This window comes from Purpureocillium lilacinum (assembly GCF_023168085.1).
Source record: "Purpureocillium lilacinum CBS 284.36 DNA, scaffold_1, whole genome shotgun sequence".
Lineage (NCBI taxonomy): Eukaryota > Fungi > Ascomycota > Sordariomycetes > Hypocreales > Ophiocordycipitaceae > Purpureocillium > Purpureocillium lilacinum.
The window spans coordinates 5,800,709-5,819,292 of record NW_027072111.1 but is presented as its reverse complement, the minus strand read 5'-3'; the positions used below and the strand labels follow the sequence as shown (position 1 = coordinate 5,819,292).

The 18,584-nt window shown below is 58.8% G+C and overlaps 7 protein-coding genes across 7 annotated transcripts; 3 read left to right on the top strand and 4 right to left on the bottom strand.

Moving 5' to 3' along the window:
* Nucleotides 1-1,000: 1,000 nt before the first annotated feature.
* On the top strand, nt 1,001-1,837 carry PLICBS_001389 (uncharacterized protein; the record flags this gene model as incomplete). The annotated part of the gene is made up of 1 exon (XM_018317547.2): nt 1,001-1,837. The coding sequence occupies one exon, from the start codon at nt 1,001-1,003 to the stop codon at nt 1,835-1,837; it is 837 nt and encodes a 278-aa protein (XP_018183072.2).
* A 683-nt stretch (nt 1,838-2,520) lies between these two features.
* On the bottom strand, nt 2,521-3,333 carry PLICBS_001388 (uncharacterized protein; the record flags this gene model as incomplete). Its single annotated transcript, XM_018317548.1, has 1 exon — nt 2,521-3,333. The coding sequence occupies one exon, from the start codon at nt 3,331-3,333 to the stop codon at nt 2,521-2,523; it is 813 nt and encodes a 270-aa protein (XP_018183073.1).
* Nucleotides 3,334-4,517: 1,184 nt separating this feature from the next.
* On the top strand, nt 4,518-6,282 carry PLICBS_001387 (uncharacterized protein; the record flags this gene model as incomplete). Its single annotated transcript, XM_018317549.2, has 2 exons — nt 4,518-5,887; nt 5,946-6,282. 2 exons carry the CDS (start codon nt 4,518-4,520, stop codon nt 6,280-6,282), a joined length of 1,707 nt encoding a protein of 568 aa, XP_018183074.1.
* Nucleotides 6,283-7,105: 823 nt separating this feature from the next.
* PLICBS_001386 (uncharacterized protein) lies at nt 7,106-8,266 on the top strand (the record flags this gene model as incomplete). The annotated part of the gene is made up of 1 exon (XM_018317550.2): nt 7,106-8,266. The coding sequence occupies one exon, from the start codon at nt 7,106-7,108 to the stop codon at nt 8,264-8,266; it is 1,161 nt and encodes a 386-aa protein (XP_018183075.2).
* Nucleotides 8,267-8,808: 542 nt separating this feature from the next.
* PLICBS_001385 (uncharacterized protein) lies at nt 8,809-10,333 on the bottom strand (the record flags this gene model as incomplete). Its single annotated transcript, XM_018317551.1, has 2 exons — nt 8,809-9,719; nt 9,784-10,333. 2 exons carry the CDS (start codon nt 10,331-10,333, stop codon nt 8,809-8,811), a joined length of 1,461 nt encoding a protein of 486 aa, XP_018183076.1.
* A 1,116-nt stretch (nt 10,334-11,449) lies between these two features.
* PLICBS_001384 (uncharacterized protein) lies at nt 11,450-12,351 on the bottom strand (the record flags this gene model as incomplete). The annotated part of the gene is made up of 2 exons (XM_065599814.1): nt 11,450-12,222; nt 12,279-12,351. 2 exons carry the CDS (start codon nt 12,349-12,351, stop codon nt 11,450-11,452), a joined length of 846 nt encoding a protein of 281 aa, XP_065455886.1.
* A 489-nt stretch (nt 12,352-12,840) lies between these two features.
* On the bottom strand, nt 12,841-14,651 carry PLICBS_001383 (uncharacterized protein; the record flags this gene model as incomplete). Its single annotated transcript, XM_018317553.1, has 2 exons — nt 12,841-14,327; nt 14,390-14,651. 2 exons carry the CDS (start codon nt 14,649-14,651, stop codon nt 12,841-12,843), a joined length of 1,749 nt encoding a protein of 582 aa, XP_018183078.1.
* Between the last annotated feature and the right edge of the window lie 3,933 nt (nt 14,652-18,584).

Here is an 18,584-nt window from a genome sequence, read left to right as displayed (position 1 = left end):
CGACGCACCGTTTTCGGCTCAAACAGGAAATAGGGGTGGCTCTGTCAACTGCACTGCCCGAGGTATCCCTTGTCAGCAAGGTCTGAGCTTGGCCCGCAATAACACGAACACGGAAGAGCGGATTCACCACTGCCCGTTGGTCTTGCGACGATGGAAACGCGGGGAACTCGCCCATGTCCTGCAAGCAAGCACGAAGACGCTGTCACAAGCTGAGGCGTCAGTGTGTTCTGTCTTTTCGACTCAGTCGCTCGTGCGCGTCGGCTACTTTCCCGGCGGCATCAGCTGTCAATGATAGTCAGGCACCATGCTTGGGCCAGCCGGCCACCCTCGCTTGCCGGCCCAAAAGAGCCATGCTGCTCGCATGCAATAGTGCGGCTAGGCGGAAGTTCATCTCAGGTCGGCAATTGCACTAGCGCAAACACCCCCCTTTCGATCCTCCCGGCAGTGGCCCGGACCTCGACGGCCGTTTATTGGTGCCGCGCACGGCCCGCCATCTTGGCCGCTGTGCACCACGGGGTCCCTGACATGGCTGCATGAGGATAAGACATGTTCTTGGAAGGGATGGGACCCGTCGGCTCCTCTTTTCGATGGCCGCAGCCAACAGGGGCACCCAAGTCGCAGCAATTTTATGTGTGATTGTGGGAGCCGAGTCCTTCTCAGAGACAAAGAGGCGGGGCATTGTGTTGTTCAACCGGGCCAAATCGCCAGTCTGTCTTCGCCTGCATGGCTCATTTCCGACTGAATCACGCCTCAAGGGGAGGAAGATCGCGGTTCTCGCGGCTTGAGTAGGGGGTGGCCTCTTGGCTGGGTGTAATACTTAAGACGGTGATTTGCTCCCTGCGCGGTTCCTGATCCTGATCCTTTCCCAGCCTACGCCGATACTTGGAACTCTCCTCCACAGCTTCCGCTCACTTCTACATTCGTTTACCGGGATTTTTTAAACACCCGTCCACTCATTTTTACATTTAGAGACCATTTGTGTCTATACAAAACAATCAAAATGAAGACCGCCGTCTTCGTGACCCTTTCCGCTGCCGCTCTGGCTTCGGCCCACGAGGCCCGCGCCCCGCTTGACCTCAGCCTTGATATTGGCGACCTCGTCAACGTCGACGTCTGCGTGGGCCTTGACCTCAAGCTGCCTCTGGGCATCAGCCTCGAGTCCGATGGCTGCCCTAGCCACGAGCCCCCGGAGGGCTATGTCAACATCTGGCACCCTGCCCACGACGTCCCCATCGACGACTGCGACCAGACCGACGAGGAGGGCTGGCACTACGTCCGCCCTTGCGGCTGCGGCGAGCACAAGCACGTCTGGACCACCAGCACCGTCACCCAGACCCATGTGAGCACGATTTACGACTGCCCTCCCGCGGTGACCAACTGCCCTGCCCGCAAGACCACCCTCACTGTCGGTGCCACTACCACCGTCTGCCCGGTCCCCGCCTCGAGCACCCCCGTGGCCACCAGCACTCCCGTCGCCACCATCTCGACCTCCACCGTCCAGAATGTTCCCACCACCCAGGCTCCTCCCGCCACCCAGCCTCCGGCCAGCCAGCCCCCTGCTACCCAGCCTCCGGCTACTCAGGCGCCTCCTACCACCCAGGCTCCTCCTGCTCCCACCACGCCCGCTGTGGAGGTTCCCCCGGCCACCAACGTTCCTCCCACTCAGGTCAACACTCCTGTCGGCACTGGCTCCTACTCTATGCCCGCCCCCGTCGGCACCGCCCCCGGTGTCCCCGGCGGTAACAACACTGTCCCCCCCGTCATCGCTGGAGCCTCCACCAACGGCCAGGTCGGCGTCCTCGCCGCCGTCGGTCTCGTCGCGGCCTTCTTCCTTTAAGCGGCTTACGGCACCACCTCGAACAGTGTCCTGGCCACTTGGGGCGGAGGATTTCAGCCTTTCTGACGACTTTATGGGATTGGCGTGGCAGAGAGATTTCCCACTGTACTTTAATTGCTGAACCATCTAGAGGCAGCTGTTGGCTGGGCTTTGCCGGGGACTGCGTCGTGTTCTTGAGGCATCGACACTTGGCGCAGAAGGGGTTGGAAGCACAGCGTGCCTGGTTCTTGTATTCAGACTTGCCCGCAAATTGGATCTTATTTGTGCTGAACACTGTCAAGACAAGCTTGATTTCCTTGCATTCGCCTTGCTTTGGAAGTTCCGCTGCGTTAATCAGTCTATCTCGAGCCCATGGTCGCGTCGTGTTTGGGTATTAGTTAGATGTCGGGTTACCCCGTCCTGGCGGTCCTATACTCCGCTCAGCCCTGCCCTGTGCGTGGTGATCTGCCGATCCCCCTGTTCGCGCTCGGGCCACGCGAGTGGCCACATTCATTTCGGGTGTACGACTGTCTCATGTGGGATGGCGGCATCCGGCCGGCCGCTCGTCAGCTCCGGCAGAAGCTTGAGCCGAGATTTCGATGGCCGGGCCTTCAGCATGGGCTGCCTAGCCGGCTGCTGAACCTCGTCGTGGCATATGGACTCTATGCTCTGAACGGCGCGATCTTCGTTCGACTCGTGCTTTCTCAGCCGGCTGCGCTGTGCTCTTCTAGTCTCTGGGCGATGTCTTCCATGCGGTCGTATTTTCCAAACAGCTCCTTGGTGGTTTCCCAGTCGCGGCTTTGGCTGCCGAAGACTACTAGCCTCTGCACATTGCCGTCGTCATCCATGATTAATCGGCCGCTTCTCTCATCGGCCCATGTAACCTTGATCTGCTTGGCCTCAATGTCTGCAATTCCCACCTCGACAATGGCATTTGCCGACGAAGTGGTCTTCGACGTGTCGTGCAGACCCAGGCGTCTGCGCAGATCTGCTGACACGCCCAAGCGATTGTGGTACCGCACGATCTCTCTTCGCAGCGTCCGGACGAAGCGATCTAGGTCCTGGCCACGCGCTGACCCATCCTCTCCATCGTCGTTGGCTTTCGGCACTGGTAGATGCCGCGCGGCGAGGCCTGCTAGCGGCACCGCCGGCGGCACTGTATGGCGATGGACGCGCAGGTGCTTTGACCCGGAGAAGGGGCGGTTGAGCATCACGTAGTAGGGTCTGAGAAACTGCCCGCGCGACATGATTTCGAATCGTAGGCCGAGGATATGACCTCCATCGACGGCGTTGGGGTCCGGGTCGTGAATCTTGAACGCGGTAACGGGCGCAGAGATACGGTAGACGCATTGCTGAATGTACGCATGCTGCTGAGTGGAGCGTTTGCTCAGCGTCCCCGTTGACGAAGCATTTTTTCCCCGCCGCCGAATCGAAGTCGATGAAGCCGATTCGGATGCATTGATTATGCCTTGTGTAGATTTCGAAGAGAGAATGGTCGAGCATTGGATCGTGAGCATGGTCCGAAGCTTCTCAGCTGGGGTATGTTAGCGTTGCCCTCAAGCTGGGAGCGTGCGCGTGTCCTTGCCTTCTGCTTTGAGCCTTTCAATCTCTTTGTCCAGCTCGCGGGCCGATGAAGCCCCTGCAGCCGCAGCCATGACGGAGTGACGTGGATTGACAGCGTTGTGGCGACGACAATGGGTGTCATGCACGCGTCTCGTCTGTTTACGTTCGTTGGACAAGGAGCGGGAACGATAAGATAAGATAAGCCAATGGCGTGGAGAACGAACCGCAACTGGTACTTTGGCAGCTCTCCAGCGCCAGCCCAGGCACTCAGGGGAGCGAGGGCCCCTGTGACACCCCGCATCTTTGTTCTTCCGGCGGGGACCAGCGGGGACCGCCACGTCAAATTTCCCCCAAAGTCCCCCAAGGCAGCGCCAAGTTCGGAAGGCCGGCCGACCGCTGGGCATCAGGGTCGTCGGCGGAGGCGTCGGTAGCCGCTAGGCAGAGTAGGGCTCGTACTTCGTACTGTTAGGGCGCTTGCAGCACTAAGCCCAAGCGCGACACGAGCCCGACTTCCCCTTGGACCTGCCTCACATCCGTGACCATTGGACGCATTTTGGGTCCTTTGGCTGATGGATTCCGCGTTTCCGACTTCTTGACACGTCTGCCTGTTCTGTCCTCGATTCATTCGCCGGGCGACACCCTTTGTTTTGGCTTTGCGCCGCCGTCATTCACTCTCAAACCGAGTTGTCGCCACCCGCCCGCACGACCCATTTGTAAGCCCTTGAGGCCACGGTAGCTTCGCGCGACGCCAGCGATACTCCGTGACGCCCGTTGGCCGCAACGACCACATTCGCTTGTGTCTGCCTGCCTTCCTCCGGCCCGTGGTTTACGTGGTTCAGATCGGCCAGCCGCCTCTATCGGCCGAGCCTGCCCTTCTTTTTCTCATTCCTATACTTGTGTCGTTCCTTCGATATTCTATTCTCCATTCTTCTCGCCCTCTCTACGCCGAAATTTCGTCACCAAGATCCGCTATATCCTCTGTCGCGTTTCTCGGATCGTCGGTCGCCCGTCCTGATCGCAGACTATATCGCCTACCACGCACGAACCCTCGACTCTATTTTCGAAGCCTGACATTACGTACGTCCGAACCGACACGACGAAGCAGCCAACTGCGCTGCGCGACCTAAGAAAGCCACATATGGGTGCCCGCGCCAGAAGACCGCAGTCGCCCAAGAACCGACCGCCTCCCCTTTCGCTGAAAGGAGAGAATGCGAACGGCAAGATGAGCAACGGTGTTGAGATGCGGCGCAAAGCCGCCAACCACGACTCGGACAATGTGGCGAAGAACTTCATCTCTCGGGAGAGCTTCTCCCTCGACGAACCCGTCCCGAAAACCCCCGTTTCGAGCGACCACGGCTTCTTCGAGTTGCCTCGGCAGGATCAGCGGAACTTCCTCCTCTTAGTCTTGCTTTACTTCCTACAAGGCATCCCAATGGGCTTGGCGATGGGCTCTGTGCCCTTTCTGCTCAAGAACCACATGTCATATGGCGAAATCGGAACGTTCAGTCTGGCATCCTACCCCTATTCGCTGAAGCTATTCTGGAGCCCTTTCGTCGATGCGGTGTGGAGCCCCAAGATTGGCCGCAGGAAGACGTGGATTGTGCCCATTCAGCTCTTGTCGGGCATTGGCATGCTCTGGCTGGGCTCGCACGTCGAAAAGATGATGGAGACGACCGGCAAGCCTGGCGGCCCGACAGTCTGGAGCTTCATGCTCTGGTGGTTCTTCCTCGTCCTCATGTGTGCGACGCAGGACATTGCTGTCGATGGCTGGGCGCTTACGCTGTTGACCCCGGCAAACGTCTCCTATGCATCCACAGCCCAAACAGTTGGCTTGACCGCGGGGCACTTCATGTCATACACCGTGTTTCTGGCATTGAACGCCAGTGACTTTGCGAACAAATGGATCAGGTCTGTTCCGTCCGAAGAGGGCTTGGTGTCTCTCGGCGGTTATCTCACCTTCTGGGGCTGGGCGTACATTGCCGTCACCATTGGACTCGGCTTGTTGAAGCGCGAAGAGAAGTCGCAGAACGAGGACGGCGTGTGGGATGTCTACAAGATCATGTGGGGCATCCTCAAGCTCAAGAACGTTCAGACCATCATCATTGTTCATCTCATTGCCAAGATTGGCTTCCAGGCCAATGATGGCGTCACCAATCTCAAGCTCCTGGACAAGGGCTTCGGCAAGGACAACATGGCACTGACGGTGCTCATCGACTTTCCGTTTGAGATCGGACTTGGCTACTACGCAGGCATGTGGTCGCAAAAGTACACGCCAATGAGACTGTGGTGCTGGGGTTTCATGGGACGGCTTGTTGCGGCCATGATTGCTCAGTTCACGATCGCCATCTTCCCCAGCAATGGGGTGACAACGTGGTACCTGCTCCTCGTCATCGGGGAGCACGTTTTCTCGACATTCACAAACACGATCATGTTTGTTGCTGTGTCTGCGTTCCACGCCAAGGTGTCGGACCCGGTTATCGGTGGCACCTATATGACTCTGCTCGCAACGTAAGCTTCGCCTTGATGCGTCTGGCCCTTTTCTTTGGAATCAGCTAACCGCTTATAGTGTCTCGAACCTCGGAGGGACCTTCCCACGATACTTTGTGTTGAAGCTTGTGGATGACTTCACCGTTGCCACATGCCATCCGAATCTGTCTGTCGATCACTCCAAAGTCAAGGGTCCGCTCATCACGGAGGCCTTCTCCTGTGCGGTGCAGGCCGAAAAGGAGCGCTGTGACAACGGAGGCGGCTCGTGTGTCGTGACGCGGGATGGCTACTACATGGTCAACATGCTGTGCGTCGCCTTCGGCCTTTTCACGCTCTTGTGGTATATCAAGCCCAAGGTGCTGCACCTGCAAAGCCTGCCGCTGCGCGCCTGGAGATTATCGCCGAACAAGCAATGACGAGGACGCGCTGGTGACGGCTGAGCGAGAGGGGGGGACGGACCATAATATACACGATACATAGCATAATGCGAGATGAAGTAGCCATGCTACTTGCATTCGTATGGCCGTGTTCAATCTGTGCGTCATGACCTCTGGGCAGCCCGGAGGCAACGTTCAATTCCGGGGGTAGCCGCACACTGTACGGAGCACCGCCGGCTGAGACCCCGTGCTCCCCCGTATCGCGGGCTGTCCCTGGGCCTTTCCGTACCCCGCCGACGCCGGACTGCCGAGTGGGTGGTGGGTGGGTGGGTGGTCAGGCCGAGGCACCCACCCACTCACTAACACCGCCGCTCCCTATTACCAACCGCCAGTATGAGTGTTGCGAGGTGTAACTACACCCGGCCTGCCCGGGACCTCGGATGTTGGAACGGGGGCGTATATATTAATCGCAGCCCTCTCAAGCTGCCCTCTGAACTGGTCGTGTGCCTTTTCAGATCCTCATTTTTGTCCATGCCGATAAGAGCTGCCTTGCTCCTTCTGTCCGGCCGCCGTGATTATCACAACCCCGCCGGGATGGGAGCTGCTTCGTAAAAATGAGCACAGCGAGATTATAAAGACGGCCGATTTTCGCAACATGGCGCGCTCACCAACCCGTGACTCCATCTTCGCCTCCTCGTACTCCTCGTCGGGCTCCTTGTCGCTCTCGTTTCCTCTCGGCTCGTCGTCGCGGCGAGGCTCAATTGACTCTTTCGCTCACAGCCCCACGTCGTCAACCTCCCGCTCACAGTCAACGGCCAGCTCGACCCACTCCGACGACGACGACGCCGCCGCCACAGCCGCCATGTCGTCGTCCATCGAAGCGCAGGAGGACGCCTACTTCTCCTCGAACCCGCCGCCGCGGCACCTGGAGGAGCACGCCGCGCGGGCCAAGGCCTTCATCGACCTGCACGCCGCCGCGGGCCGCCGCGTCGTGCTCGTCACGTCAGGCGGCACGACGGTGCCCCTGGAGAAGCAGACGGTGCGTTTTATCGACAACTTCAGCGCCGGGACGCGCGGCGCCACGAGCGCCGAGAAGTTTCTCGAGGCGGGCTACGCCGTCATCTTCCTGCACCGCGAGTTCAGTCTGCTGCCGTACTCGCGGCACTTCACGCATTCCAAGGACTGCTTCCTCGACTTCTTGCGCGAGGACGAGGATGGCCGCGTGGGCGTCCGGCCTGGTGACGACGGCAAGGTGCGCGGCGTGCTGCGCAAGTACAGGAAGGCCAAGGAGAAGGACATGCTGCTCATGCTGCCCTTTGTGACCATTGGCGACTACCTGCATGTGCTGCGCGCCGTCTCGAGGCTCATGGGCCCACTCGGCCCGTCGGGGCTGCTGTATCTCGCAGCCGCAGTGTCCGACTTTTTTGTGCCGGCAGACCGCATGTCGGAGCACAAGATCCAGTCGACCGATGCCGTCAAAAGCTTCAAAAGCACCTCCGACCAGAATGCGCCTGCTCAGCAAAAGCCGCAGCAAAAGCAGCCGTCTGAGTCGGAGGAGGAGGAAGAGGCATTCGACAACTTTGATGCCTCGCCGCGCGTCCCGCGCTCGAAGCGCCTCGTCATAGACCTGGACCCCGTCCCCAAATTCCTCAAGAATCTCGTGGACGGGTGGGCGCCGCAAGGCATGATCATTTCGTATAAACTCGAGACAGATCCGAGCATCCTTGTACACAAGGCGCGCTACTCGCTTGACCGGTATCAGCACCACCTTGTCATCGGCAACTTGCTGTCGACGCGCAAGTGGGAGGTCGTCTTTGTGAGTCCCGGCCGCGAGGACCGCTGGATACGCGCCCCGCCGCCGGCGTCGTTTGGACCTAAGGGCTGGGGGGACGCCGAGGGCAGGCCACTCAGGGCCGACGAGCTGCCGCGTGAGGACCCAGACACGGAGATTGAGGAGCTGATCATCCCGGCGGTGGCGGAGTTACATGACGCACACATTAAGGGGGCGAGCAAGAAGGTATGATCATACCGGCAAGTCAAGCCTGTCGGGAATTTGGCCACGGACATTTACTGCGTAGCGTTTTCCATACTGCGTACAGATCATCACATTTGCATGCGCAGATAGAGCAACAGGGCAGTTCCGGCTCTTTCAGATTGAGCATCGCCGCATAGTGTAACAACATACCTCCTACAATATTGTATTTAGATATATCTAAAAAGTCAGGCTACTTTTCAGCGAGCATATATACACACATTCAACATCCGTTTTTCGGCTCTCACATGAGCTCAATGCAGATAAATCAAAGTCCCCAAACAATCCTAAAACGGATCGATGCAAAAAACGCCTGTGTTGGTATGTAAGCATTGTCATTTCCAGTTGTTTGCGTGCGAGTTCCGAGAAAGCTCCTTGATGCCCGAACATGGTGAAAGATGTAACTTCTTGGGGGGTATCACTGGCTGGCCGGAAAATGCGAGGGGTAAGAACATAAAACTCATGCATGCCGCTTTTCGAGACAAAATCAGCGCATCACAGTTTCTGTCGGGGGAGGGGTGGCGGACGTCGCGTTAGTACGCGGCCATCCAGTTCTTCCAGCCCAGGTCCCCTGTCTTGGCCAAGATGAGGAAGGCGGCCGAGCCGACGTAGACGGCGCCGGTGAGGATGATGAGGCCGTTGTACGAGCCACCGTTGGCCTGAACAAGACTCCCACCAATGGGGATGCCGATCAGGCAGGCAAACGACACGACCGTGTACGTGGTGGCGTAGTACCGGCCGTACTGCTGCGTCTTGCACATGCGCCCGATGCAGACGGGGGCGATGGCGATGGAAGTGCCGCTGGCAAAGCCGAACAGGACGGAGAAGACGATGACGCCGGCGGCGGTGTGGCCGAGGGGCAGCCAGACGCAGAGACACGCGACCAGGGACAGCAGCACGGAGAAGAGGCACACGTTGAAGGGGCCGACCACGTCGGCGTAGTACCCCGGCAGGGCTCGCCCGACGACAGACCCCGCGTTCATGATGGGGAGCAGGTGGAAGGAGAAGTCCTGGCTGAAGCCCTTGTGCAGGGCGTAGGTAGAGATGTAGCCGAGGGGGATGAAGAGCGAGAACTCGAGCAGGAAGATGCCAATGGTCGTGAGCGTGAACGTGGTCTGCTTAAAGATGCGGATGTCGGGGTGCGCCGTCGCGTTCTGCGCAGGCGGAAGGCGGGAGCGCACGAGCGCAACGCCGACGAGCCCGCAGCAGAGGCAGATGAGGGCGAGGATGCGGGTTGCCCAGCCGTAGCCGACCTTGTCAAAGAGGGCGGTGAGCATGAGAGGAAAGATGATTCCGCCGATTCCGCCGGCCGTGGAAGCCATGCCGGTGGCGAAGCCGCGGCGGCGACGGAACCAGTGGCCGACGGCGGCAATACACGGCGTGAAGAGGAGCGAGGTGCCAAAGCCGGCGAGGATGCCGAAGGAGAGGATGAAATGCCAAAGCTCTGGTACCGCAATGTTAGACTCTATAGCTGAGAATGCTGCACACTCGTTAGGTAGCACACTTACGGGTTGAGAAGCTCATGCAGACGACGCCGACTGTCGTGCTTGTACAGCCAGCAATAACCAGCCAACGCGGGCCATACTTGTCGAAGATGGGTCCAATATAGACTCCGCAAAAGAAGGCTAGGAAGGTGTAGATCGAGAAGATCCAGCCAACCGTGCCTTCGCTGTGGTCCTTGAGCTGATGGCTCAGCGTGTACGCTTGGAACACGCCAATCGTGTTCATCAGACCCATCGAGGATATCAAGGCGAACCAACCACCGAAAACGACGAGCCATGCTTTGAACCCGCCTTCTGGAAAGGTCTCTTCAAACGAGGCTGCCGTTGATGCCCTGGTGGCCCGCTTCTCTAAGTCATGGCCTTGAGCCTGTTGCGGCGCCTCTTGGACGCCATGCTCGCTCTTCTCATTGCCGTCCGTGTTGCCGTTGTTGTCGACTCCCCCAGCCGTGTTGTGGTTCACGCCTTCACCGGTCCCTTGTGCCGCGTCGTAGGCGGCATTGTCGTCCAGTTCCAGGTCGTCGTGGATCGCTCGCGAGTTCACCTGATGAACGTCCATAACTATCGCTTGGGGGGGCTTGTTCAAACTGGCAGCGGGGACTCACGAAAGAGGGAGGCGGCTTGTATGATTTGTCGTTCTTTTGGGGGGTTTCAGCAGCCGTCTAACGTTGGTCAAGAATAAAGGAAAAAGGAGGAAAATGGGCTACAGTGTGGGTGAGATTTTGTTGTGCCGGCTCCGGTGGGTAATGATGGAAACCGTGACTAACAATGTCGAAGTAATGGCGGACGACAGTTGTTTGCCGTTTTCAACTCGGCTTTCGGCGCGGGGCGACAAGAGTTAACGGAGTGGGTCGCCGCCCTCCCACTATTTGCCTGCCCCGGCACCATCAAGTCTTGCGGTGACGAAACTCGGGTAGTTTTTTAGCTTGGGATGGGGGCTCGCAGCATTGTCGACTGTGCCTGACGTTTGTTGGCTGCCGCTCGTGTGTCCGGGCAGCCTTTAGAAGCATAGCGGTAGTCGTGGCCGGCTTGGCAGCACCAATCGCTATTCACCCATGGCATCGTGGCGACGGGAACAAGGTGCAAGCTTGCTTCACCCTGCATCGTTCCGTGCCTTCAATTCGTGCCCAATAACTAGCTACATTAGTGTCTGTAGCCCTGTGGCATCGTGAGGCGTGCCCAAACTACCTTGCTCCAGGGTTGTCGTAGTATTACAAACCAAGCCGGCCTTCCCCATGGAGCCTGCCGGCATGCACATGCAAGCACGCGGCATGTTTGATGACTCTTCCTACTTGCAAAGATTCAAATGGTTCGTTGCACAGGTAGGTCACTGTCAATCAGCAGGGCCGCGACTTCTGCCCGATCCCGTACTCGGCAACGAGAGCGACAGCGGCAATGGGACCCGTGCAACTGACCATTTGCACCTTTGCAAGTAGGAAAAGGCTGTTTGATTGCTAATCGACCAGCTTTCAGCCAGATCAAGGGTGATCGAGCAAGGTTGGGCCAGATCCGGCCCCGCTCTTGACGCGCCGCTGTCCTTCCCCACAGGAGCACGCAACAGAAGCTGCACCGACGTGATATTTCGCACATGGGTCATCGTAGCCAATTAGGCTCGTGGGTATCTTGCATTGCGGCATCTCGTCGCCAAACGACGTGATGCGGTCATCTTTGCACTTCACTCGTCCTCGTCCTCATCCTCGATATCCTCGACGGTAGCTGAGAGGGATACCGCCGCGTTCTCGGGGCCCGGCGGTTCGCTCTTTGGCTGCTCGCCGACTTCCGCTGTCGTCTTCAAGTAGCCCTCTCGCTCCAGCCGGTCTGCCTCTTCCGGCTCCATAAGTCCTCCCTGGCCTTTGCCCTTCATCATCTTCGCCTGCACCGCTGCCGGGACGAAAGCTGAAACGGCCTCTTGCCGAAGGTCGCGTATGACGGGTTTCGCTTCGTATACTGTCTTGTGCTCAACAACCGGCGCCGCCTGCTTGGCCTTGTCCGTGTCCTTGTCCTTGTCCGTCTCTCCTCGAGCGTCCTGCCTGGCGGCATTCTCCGCGTTTCGTCGAGCTCGGCGCTTCGCGTACCACTCATCTAGAACGTCTTTTGGTATCGGAGGAGGGGTGTCTCGCGGCATGGGTATTCTCCGAACGTCTTCTGGAACGTCGTCGTCACTGCTGGACGCGTCTTCTGTGCCTCGTCTCCTCTTGCCCAGAACGCCGTGTCTCGAGTCGCCATCTCGTCGTTGGTGAAAGGTGGGCGCCTTATCGCCGAGTGTATCTCTGGCCTTCTTGACCGCCTTCAGTTCTTTCTCCAGCCCCTCAAGCACCTGTTCTTCTCGACTCGACAGCTTGCCGCCCTTGGAGGTGACAGCTTTTAGTTCATCGATTTGTTGTTGAATTCGGTCGGGGTTCTTGCGAGCCAATCTCTCATTGCGCCGTTCTTGCACTTCGGCCTTGCCTGATATCTTCGGTCAGTTTTCTGGTACGAAACACACTTTCGACACTGGTTTGAACCTTTCTTGATCGCCTTGGCCTTGTCCGCCTTCCGTTGGGCCTGGACAGGGTTGTAGTTCTTCTCCTTCGGCATTTTGGACTGCTTTTGGTCGACACCACTCGCCTCTTGGGTCGAGACGCGTATGTATCCGTGGGCGCGCGCGCAGACTGCTGCGAATGTTCGGCGTTGTTGCTTGCGGGATGTGGTGTCAAAGATCGCTGTCCCACCTTCCGAGCAGCTGGGCGGGCTACAGTGCTACACTGATATCATGGTGGGCCCGATGACTCAGCGGAATATTCGCGTACGCTTCCCCAAATCAGCCAAAACGGGTAACCATTCAAGCAAGACATCGACGGAGTTGCGTCAATCGAACACTACGACTGGATTCGTATATATATTGGATGCTACGATACCTCATTAACGCCCACCGTTGCGGCTCGGGTTTCCCCAAGTCGTGAGCCGACGTCGAACGGCGGATCTAGGTTCCAGACATGGAGATCGCCGAGCGCCTCAACGATAGGCTTGGTCAGGGCATGCTCAAGCTCGCATGGCACCAAGGCTTTGCCGCCTTGAAATTTCTTCTCAAGGGCCCCAGGCACCCAGTACATGTTTGCTTTGTACCCCTGCTTGGCCATCTCGCCCCGATTCCAGGCTCTTGACTCGCCGGACAAGGAGGCCAGTGCATAGTGGACCAAGAATTGTGCAAAGAACGATAGCCCAGGTGACGACGAGGAAGATCTCTGAGCCGCCGTCCGAGCTAGAACTTCCGAAGACACCCTGACTTTGTGCGACGGAGGAGATGAGGAAGCCGATCTCCCCACGTGCTACCATGGCACAGCCCATAATAGCCGCGGGATACAACGACAAGGGCTTCAACGGATGCGGGGATGCATTGCCATCTGTCGTCTGCGTTTGACCGGATGTTATGCTTTCCGACGGGCGCTCTTCGACCGTCGAAGGACCATCAACTGCAGAGGCATTGTGGCCAGGCTCCCCTCCTTCGGGCCTACTGTTCTCAACGGGTTCTTGGCGCTCAGGTGCCTGGGTTTGAGTTCCAGATGGCTCTCCCGGCTCCCTCTGCTGAAGTTCCGTCGCTTCAGTCTGTATCCGAGATGGCCTCTGGTGCTCCAGCTTGAGCTGCTTGATATATGCCTTGACGCCAGGGACGACTCCAGGGAACCGCACCAGCCAAAGCCCGCATGCCAACTTGGCGATGCACATGAGTATGGCATACACAATGCCCTTCCAAAGCGCGTTGCCAGAAAACATGCGGGCAATCGGTATGGAGAAGCCAATCGACCCGAAAAAGAATGGCTGCAGCAACCTCTGCACCACGGGCTCGTAGTAGTGCGCATACACCTCGTGGCCGGTGTAGCTGATAACCTGTGCGGATTCGACGGCGCTCGCTTCTGTCCCCGAGGCTGGAACTGCCTGCGGCCCCTGAGAGCTCTCGACATGGGGCACTTCCGCGTCCCACCAGCTGATTACTGCGCCAGCGATGTATGCGGCAAAAAGATTCGAAGTGCCTGCATAGCTAGACGCGGTGACGAGCGCCAGCAGCAGGCCCGTGTGAAAGCCGAGCGCAGCGCTCCGTGTACGGAGGGCTCTGTCAACACGGCTGCCCGGAGATGTCTGTCGGTAGCTGTTTAAGAGCAGAGTCGCTGGTTTGACAAGCACAATGCAGACCAGAGGTGTCACAGCTGCGAAACCGAGGGACACAAGCACCGGTCGTAGCACTGTAGTCGCGGAGATCGATGCGCCGGATGCACCTAGATTGGCGACCACCTGAACCATGACCAAGCCGACGACATCGTCCAGCATTGCAGCACTCGCCAGTACCACACCGAGCCGGGATTGGCTCAATCCACTCGATCGGAGGACAGTGAAGGTGGTCCCGAGGCTCGTGGAACACAGCGCAGCACCGGCAGCGAAGCACTCGAGATTCGACACCCCAACTAAAGTGCCTAACACAAAGGACAGGGCAATCGGCACGCCAATTCCGGTCACCGCCACTCCAATCGAGAGGAATATGTTGGCTTTCAAGGAGCGAAAGTGTGTCGCAAGCCCGCCTAAATTCGCGGTGTCAGTTTGATTGCGTCATATTGCGTCGCAGAGAGTGTGGGTTGTCTACCTTCGAAGACCAGCAAGATGAGGCCCAGGTACCCCAGCTGCACAATGGTGGTCTCCACGTCGCGGGAAAGTATGTTCCCTCCAGGGGTGCCATAGGCGACGCCGATGAGGATTTGTCCGATGAGCCCGCAGTATAGGAGTGAGTTGACAGCCTGGTTGAGGATGTTGGACGCCAAGACAAACGAAGACTGTATCAGAATCGTGGTGATGGGTGGCTCATGGTAAGCCAGCGCCGGCCAGTCGCTGCCCGAGTGTTGTGACATGGCTACATGGCTGACGGCTGCACTGATGATGACAGGAATGAGAGATTATTGTTGCCTCTTGGCGAAGTCGGTTGGAGTGCTGTGACGCAGAGATCCATGAAGTCAGAGTCACGTGGCCACCCTCTTGCGCTACTTTTACATCCGTCACTTCAACCTCGAGATGCGGCGCCCAAAAAAACAAAACTATAGAATTATCTTACGCTGTTGGCTCCTGGTCCTACTGTAGCATCATTTTGCGCTGTATGCGAGTTATGCTCAAGCAGTTGCGAAGAAGCAATTTGGCGTTGATGTCTTGGAGAGCCCACGACATCTTGATCTCAATTGGTGTCCGCGCCAAGCACTGATCAGAGCTTGGAATATGGACTGGCGCCGTCTTGTACGCGATGATTCAGTGTTTGTCGGCCTGAAAGCGACGCTGTGCACATGGGAAGACGGGCGAGCATGTCGCATGTCCTCATGAATCACATGGATCACTGCTGTTGGCCACCAAACGACATGGAAGAGGCGCCGCGATGCTGAATCACTTCTTCGAGTGCCCTTTTGTCTGATTGAGGACAGGGCCAGTGTCGCACGTTCCCATCCGTACTTAAAGCATCTTTCTCCAGCTCCGCGAAGTCGAATCTCTTGCAGCTGAAAACCTCCAAGGACAAAGGCCCCTCTTTCAGCATCGCACTTTCGACCGTTGACCTTTGCGCCTCCACGCAAGACGAATCCCGCAACCAGTCTTTCTTCCACCATGTGCAAGACCGATGTTTACAAGGCGAAATGCCCCAAGTGTAAAGGTGCGTGGCAAGTCAAGGAAACCGTCCACCCGATGTGCAAAGAGGCCGCCAAGGCAAAGCCACCACAACGAGGTCAGTGCAAGATTGGCGATGTCGTCTACAAGCGCTATCACCCGGACACGATGTGCTCTCCTTGCCAAGCTAAGGGGTAGTGGACTTGGAGGCTGAAGAGCCTCGTTAACAGCAACTCCGGGGCGAGAAGCAGGTTGAGTTGCCCGAGTTATGTCCATAGTCACCAAGGTTAGATACACCAACGGTCAAACAATGGAACCCCTGTTCATGAGCAAACATTTGCAACCTTGCAAGCATCATTGACGAACTTTTCTCGGCACTGAAACGCTCTTGGCGTTCTGCAATGATGTAATGTGCATGCGTCCTTTTTCCTAGTCGGTACTGTGGACAAACGCCTGCAGTCTCCTTCCTAGGATTGACGAAGCCCCGTGCAGTGAGCATAAGTGGGAATACATGAGCATGGTACCTGCATGAGGCCGGAGCGACGACAAATTCGGAAGACGCCCGTCGTCATCAACCGTCGCTCCTTTACCGAAGCAGCCTGGTCCCCTGGCCATAGCACGGCTTCGTATCTGCCGGCATTCCGTCCTGAGCCCAGTGCTCAGTTCTCACCGTTCTTCGAGAACCGTTCTGCCGGCCGCCGCTTGCCGGGCGACGTCTTTGACCGGGGGCCCTCGTGACTAATTACTCCGTAGTTACTGTGCTGTACCGTTTCGCAGGCGGGAGTGTGTGCGCGAACGAGGACGTGCACTCTTCGCCCGTCGTGTCGCATGACGTGCATGCCGCATCCCGCGTGGCTGATAGGGCGCTGATAAGTTGGCCCGTGTGTAAGACGAGCAGCCCTCTTTACGTTTATCCATTGTCAACTGGTGGCGTGCCAGCCAAGTGGGGGCGCGCCTGGACAGGGGCATCTCATGCACGACAGTTTCGGGTCTGGGCAACGACGATGAGAGAGAGAAGAAGTACCTACCCTTGCCCACTGCGCGTGCTGGCACTCTGAATGGCCAGCGGGCGGCGGACGAGTCGAAAGAGGCAGCAAAGCGTGAACAGGTACAAAGTGCCTCGAACATGCCCCCTCCCTGTAACGGCTTGTCAAAGTCCCGTCTTGCGCAGCTCCCTGTCATGCCGGGCACCGGACGGAGCACAGTCGGCCGAGGGCGCTGGGCTGCGGCTGGCTTGGATCTCACCGCCCGTCAACTTGGTTCGTGCACTGCAGGTTGACGGTCAGTTATTCCGTGCAGTTGTTGGTTGGGCGCACATATCCAACGCTCACTCGAAGATCCGGGGCAGCACTCTCAAAGTGTTATGCAACTGACTCCTGTCCGTCCGTGACCGTGGTCACGCCCGTTGCCGCCGCCGCCGCCGCCGCCGCCCGTCGCGGCACCGATGGGCCGCTCGTGGAGCCCGCTGGACCCTGAGATGCTCGCCCACTTGCCGGGACTCTGCGCATCGCCTGTTGGTGGTTCGCTGATGCGGTGGCTACCTCGCCATCGCCGCCGCGTGTCCAAACGACGGACCAATGCCGATCAGCGCATCCTCGCTCCGTTGTCCATTCATCCAGCCATTGACCCATCCGTCAATGACAGGCTGCATTTCAACCGGCCACGGCGCCTGCGGGGGCACAAGCGAGGGCCGGAAGGCAGTTGCTATTCAGCGGCCAGGCCTGAGTTGCTTGGCTGGCTGCCTGGCTGAAGCCTGGGAAGACCCGCCGCCGGTCCTCTCACACATTGTCCTCCATAATCTTCTGCGCAGAGGAGGTGCCGGCGCTGTGGCCAGGGGCGTAACCCATCCGCCGCCAAAATGGGCAATGACGGCCACGTTCTCCACTGCCGCCGGGCCGACATCGCGGATTCCCAGCGAACATCGTGTCCCGCTCGCGTGGCAGCCATGATGCGCGCTGGCAAAGGAAGAAGCAGCCCCAGTAATCGGAGCCAGGTTAATAAAGCAGAGAACAGGCTGGGAACGGGCCGACCAAGGCAAGATAAGATGCCGGGAGACCATCGAAGTTGCCGGAGGCCCACGCCTCCATCGCCATCGATGCTAGCCCACGAGTCCGTCGCCTCTGGTGCCTTTCCTGCGAACGACTCAGGCAGCCAACCCCTGGGCAGCTGCCGAGCGATGGAGTGGGCTGGTGTGGCCGGGTGGGTAGATGGGCATGGCTCAATGGCCAGGCGGTCGTAGGCGCGGCAGCCGATGGTGTGTGGACGGCTGTTCTCCTCCATCTCAAGAACAGAGTCCTAACACACGCCTTTTTGCCCAGCGGGTCCTGAGTGTGCTACGTGCTACAATTCGATCAACTAGTGCAACGAGCCGGGCACGAGAACGAACCGGCTCCGGCTCCGGTTCCGCGCAGGCCACCGGTGACGCCCCGACGTTCCTGAGCCTCGTTGTCGAGGTCCGCTGGCGGTCCCGCGACGCACGCACGCACGGCACGGCAACGCCATCGTTGCTTCGTCGCACAGCGTGCGGAGGGGAGCGGCACAAACGCGCGCGCGCGCTTGGACAGCGTGATGGTGCGGTCGCTCGGCTGCACGATGGCCAAGGGGGGTGGGCGTGCCGTGCGTCGGAGGCTTGCCGCGCAGCCTCACCGAGGCAGCATCGGCAAGGTTTGGTGCTGCCGACTATGCGTGCGAATGGCATGCGTGGCTGGCCCGGTGCGTGGGCGACCGTGTTCTCGCCCAAGCCAGACTGAGCACAAGGAAAGCGGAACAAACACGTCCCTCGGGACTTGGTTCCCGGCGCAGCGGTGCTTCCAGGCTGCGACCCACCGCGACACACGCGCGAGTCGCATTTTCGCGCATCGTCGCCGAGCCAAGTGGCTGGATGGCGGAGGGGGCGGGAGCCGAAGGGTCCCTCCCATCCGTCCATTTATTTAGAGTCCCTGTCCGTGTCGTTGGCCGCCCAAAACTCGGGCGCCGAGCACCAGCACCCAGCACCCAGCAGCTGCACCAGCCGCCGACGCCGTGTGAGTACGAGTAGAGTTTGGCCGGTGTCGGGCTGGGGCCATGCGCCGGACCGGGGCCACCAGCCCACTCGCCCGTCAGCCAACGCCCAGCATCGCAGCGACGCCAGTCGCCCATTTCGTCACAGGTAAAAGGGTTGAAGGGTTCAAGGCGCAGATGATGGTGGGACGCCACGG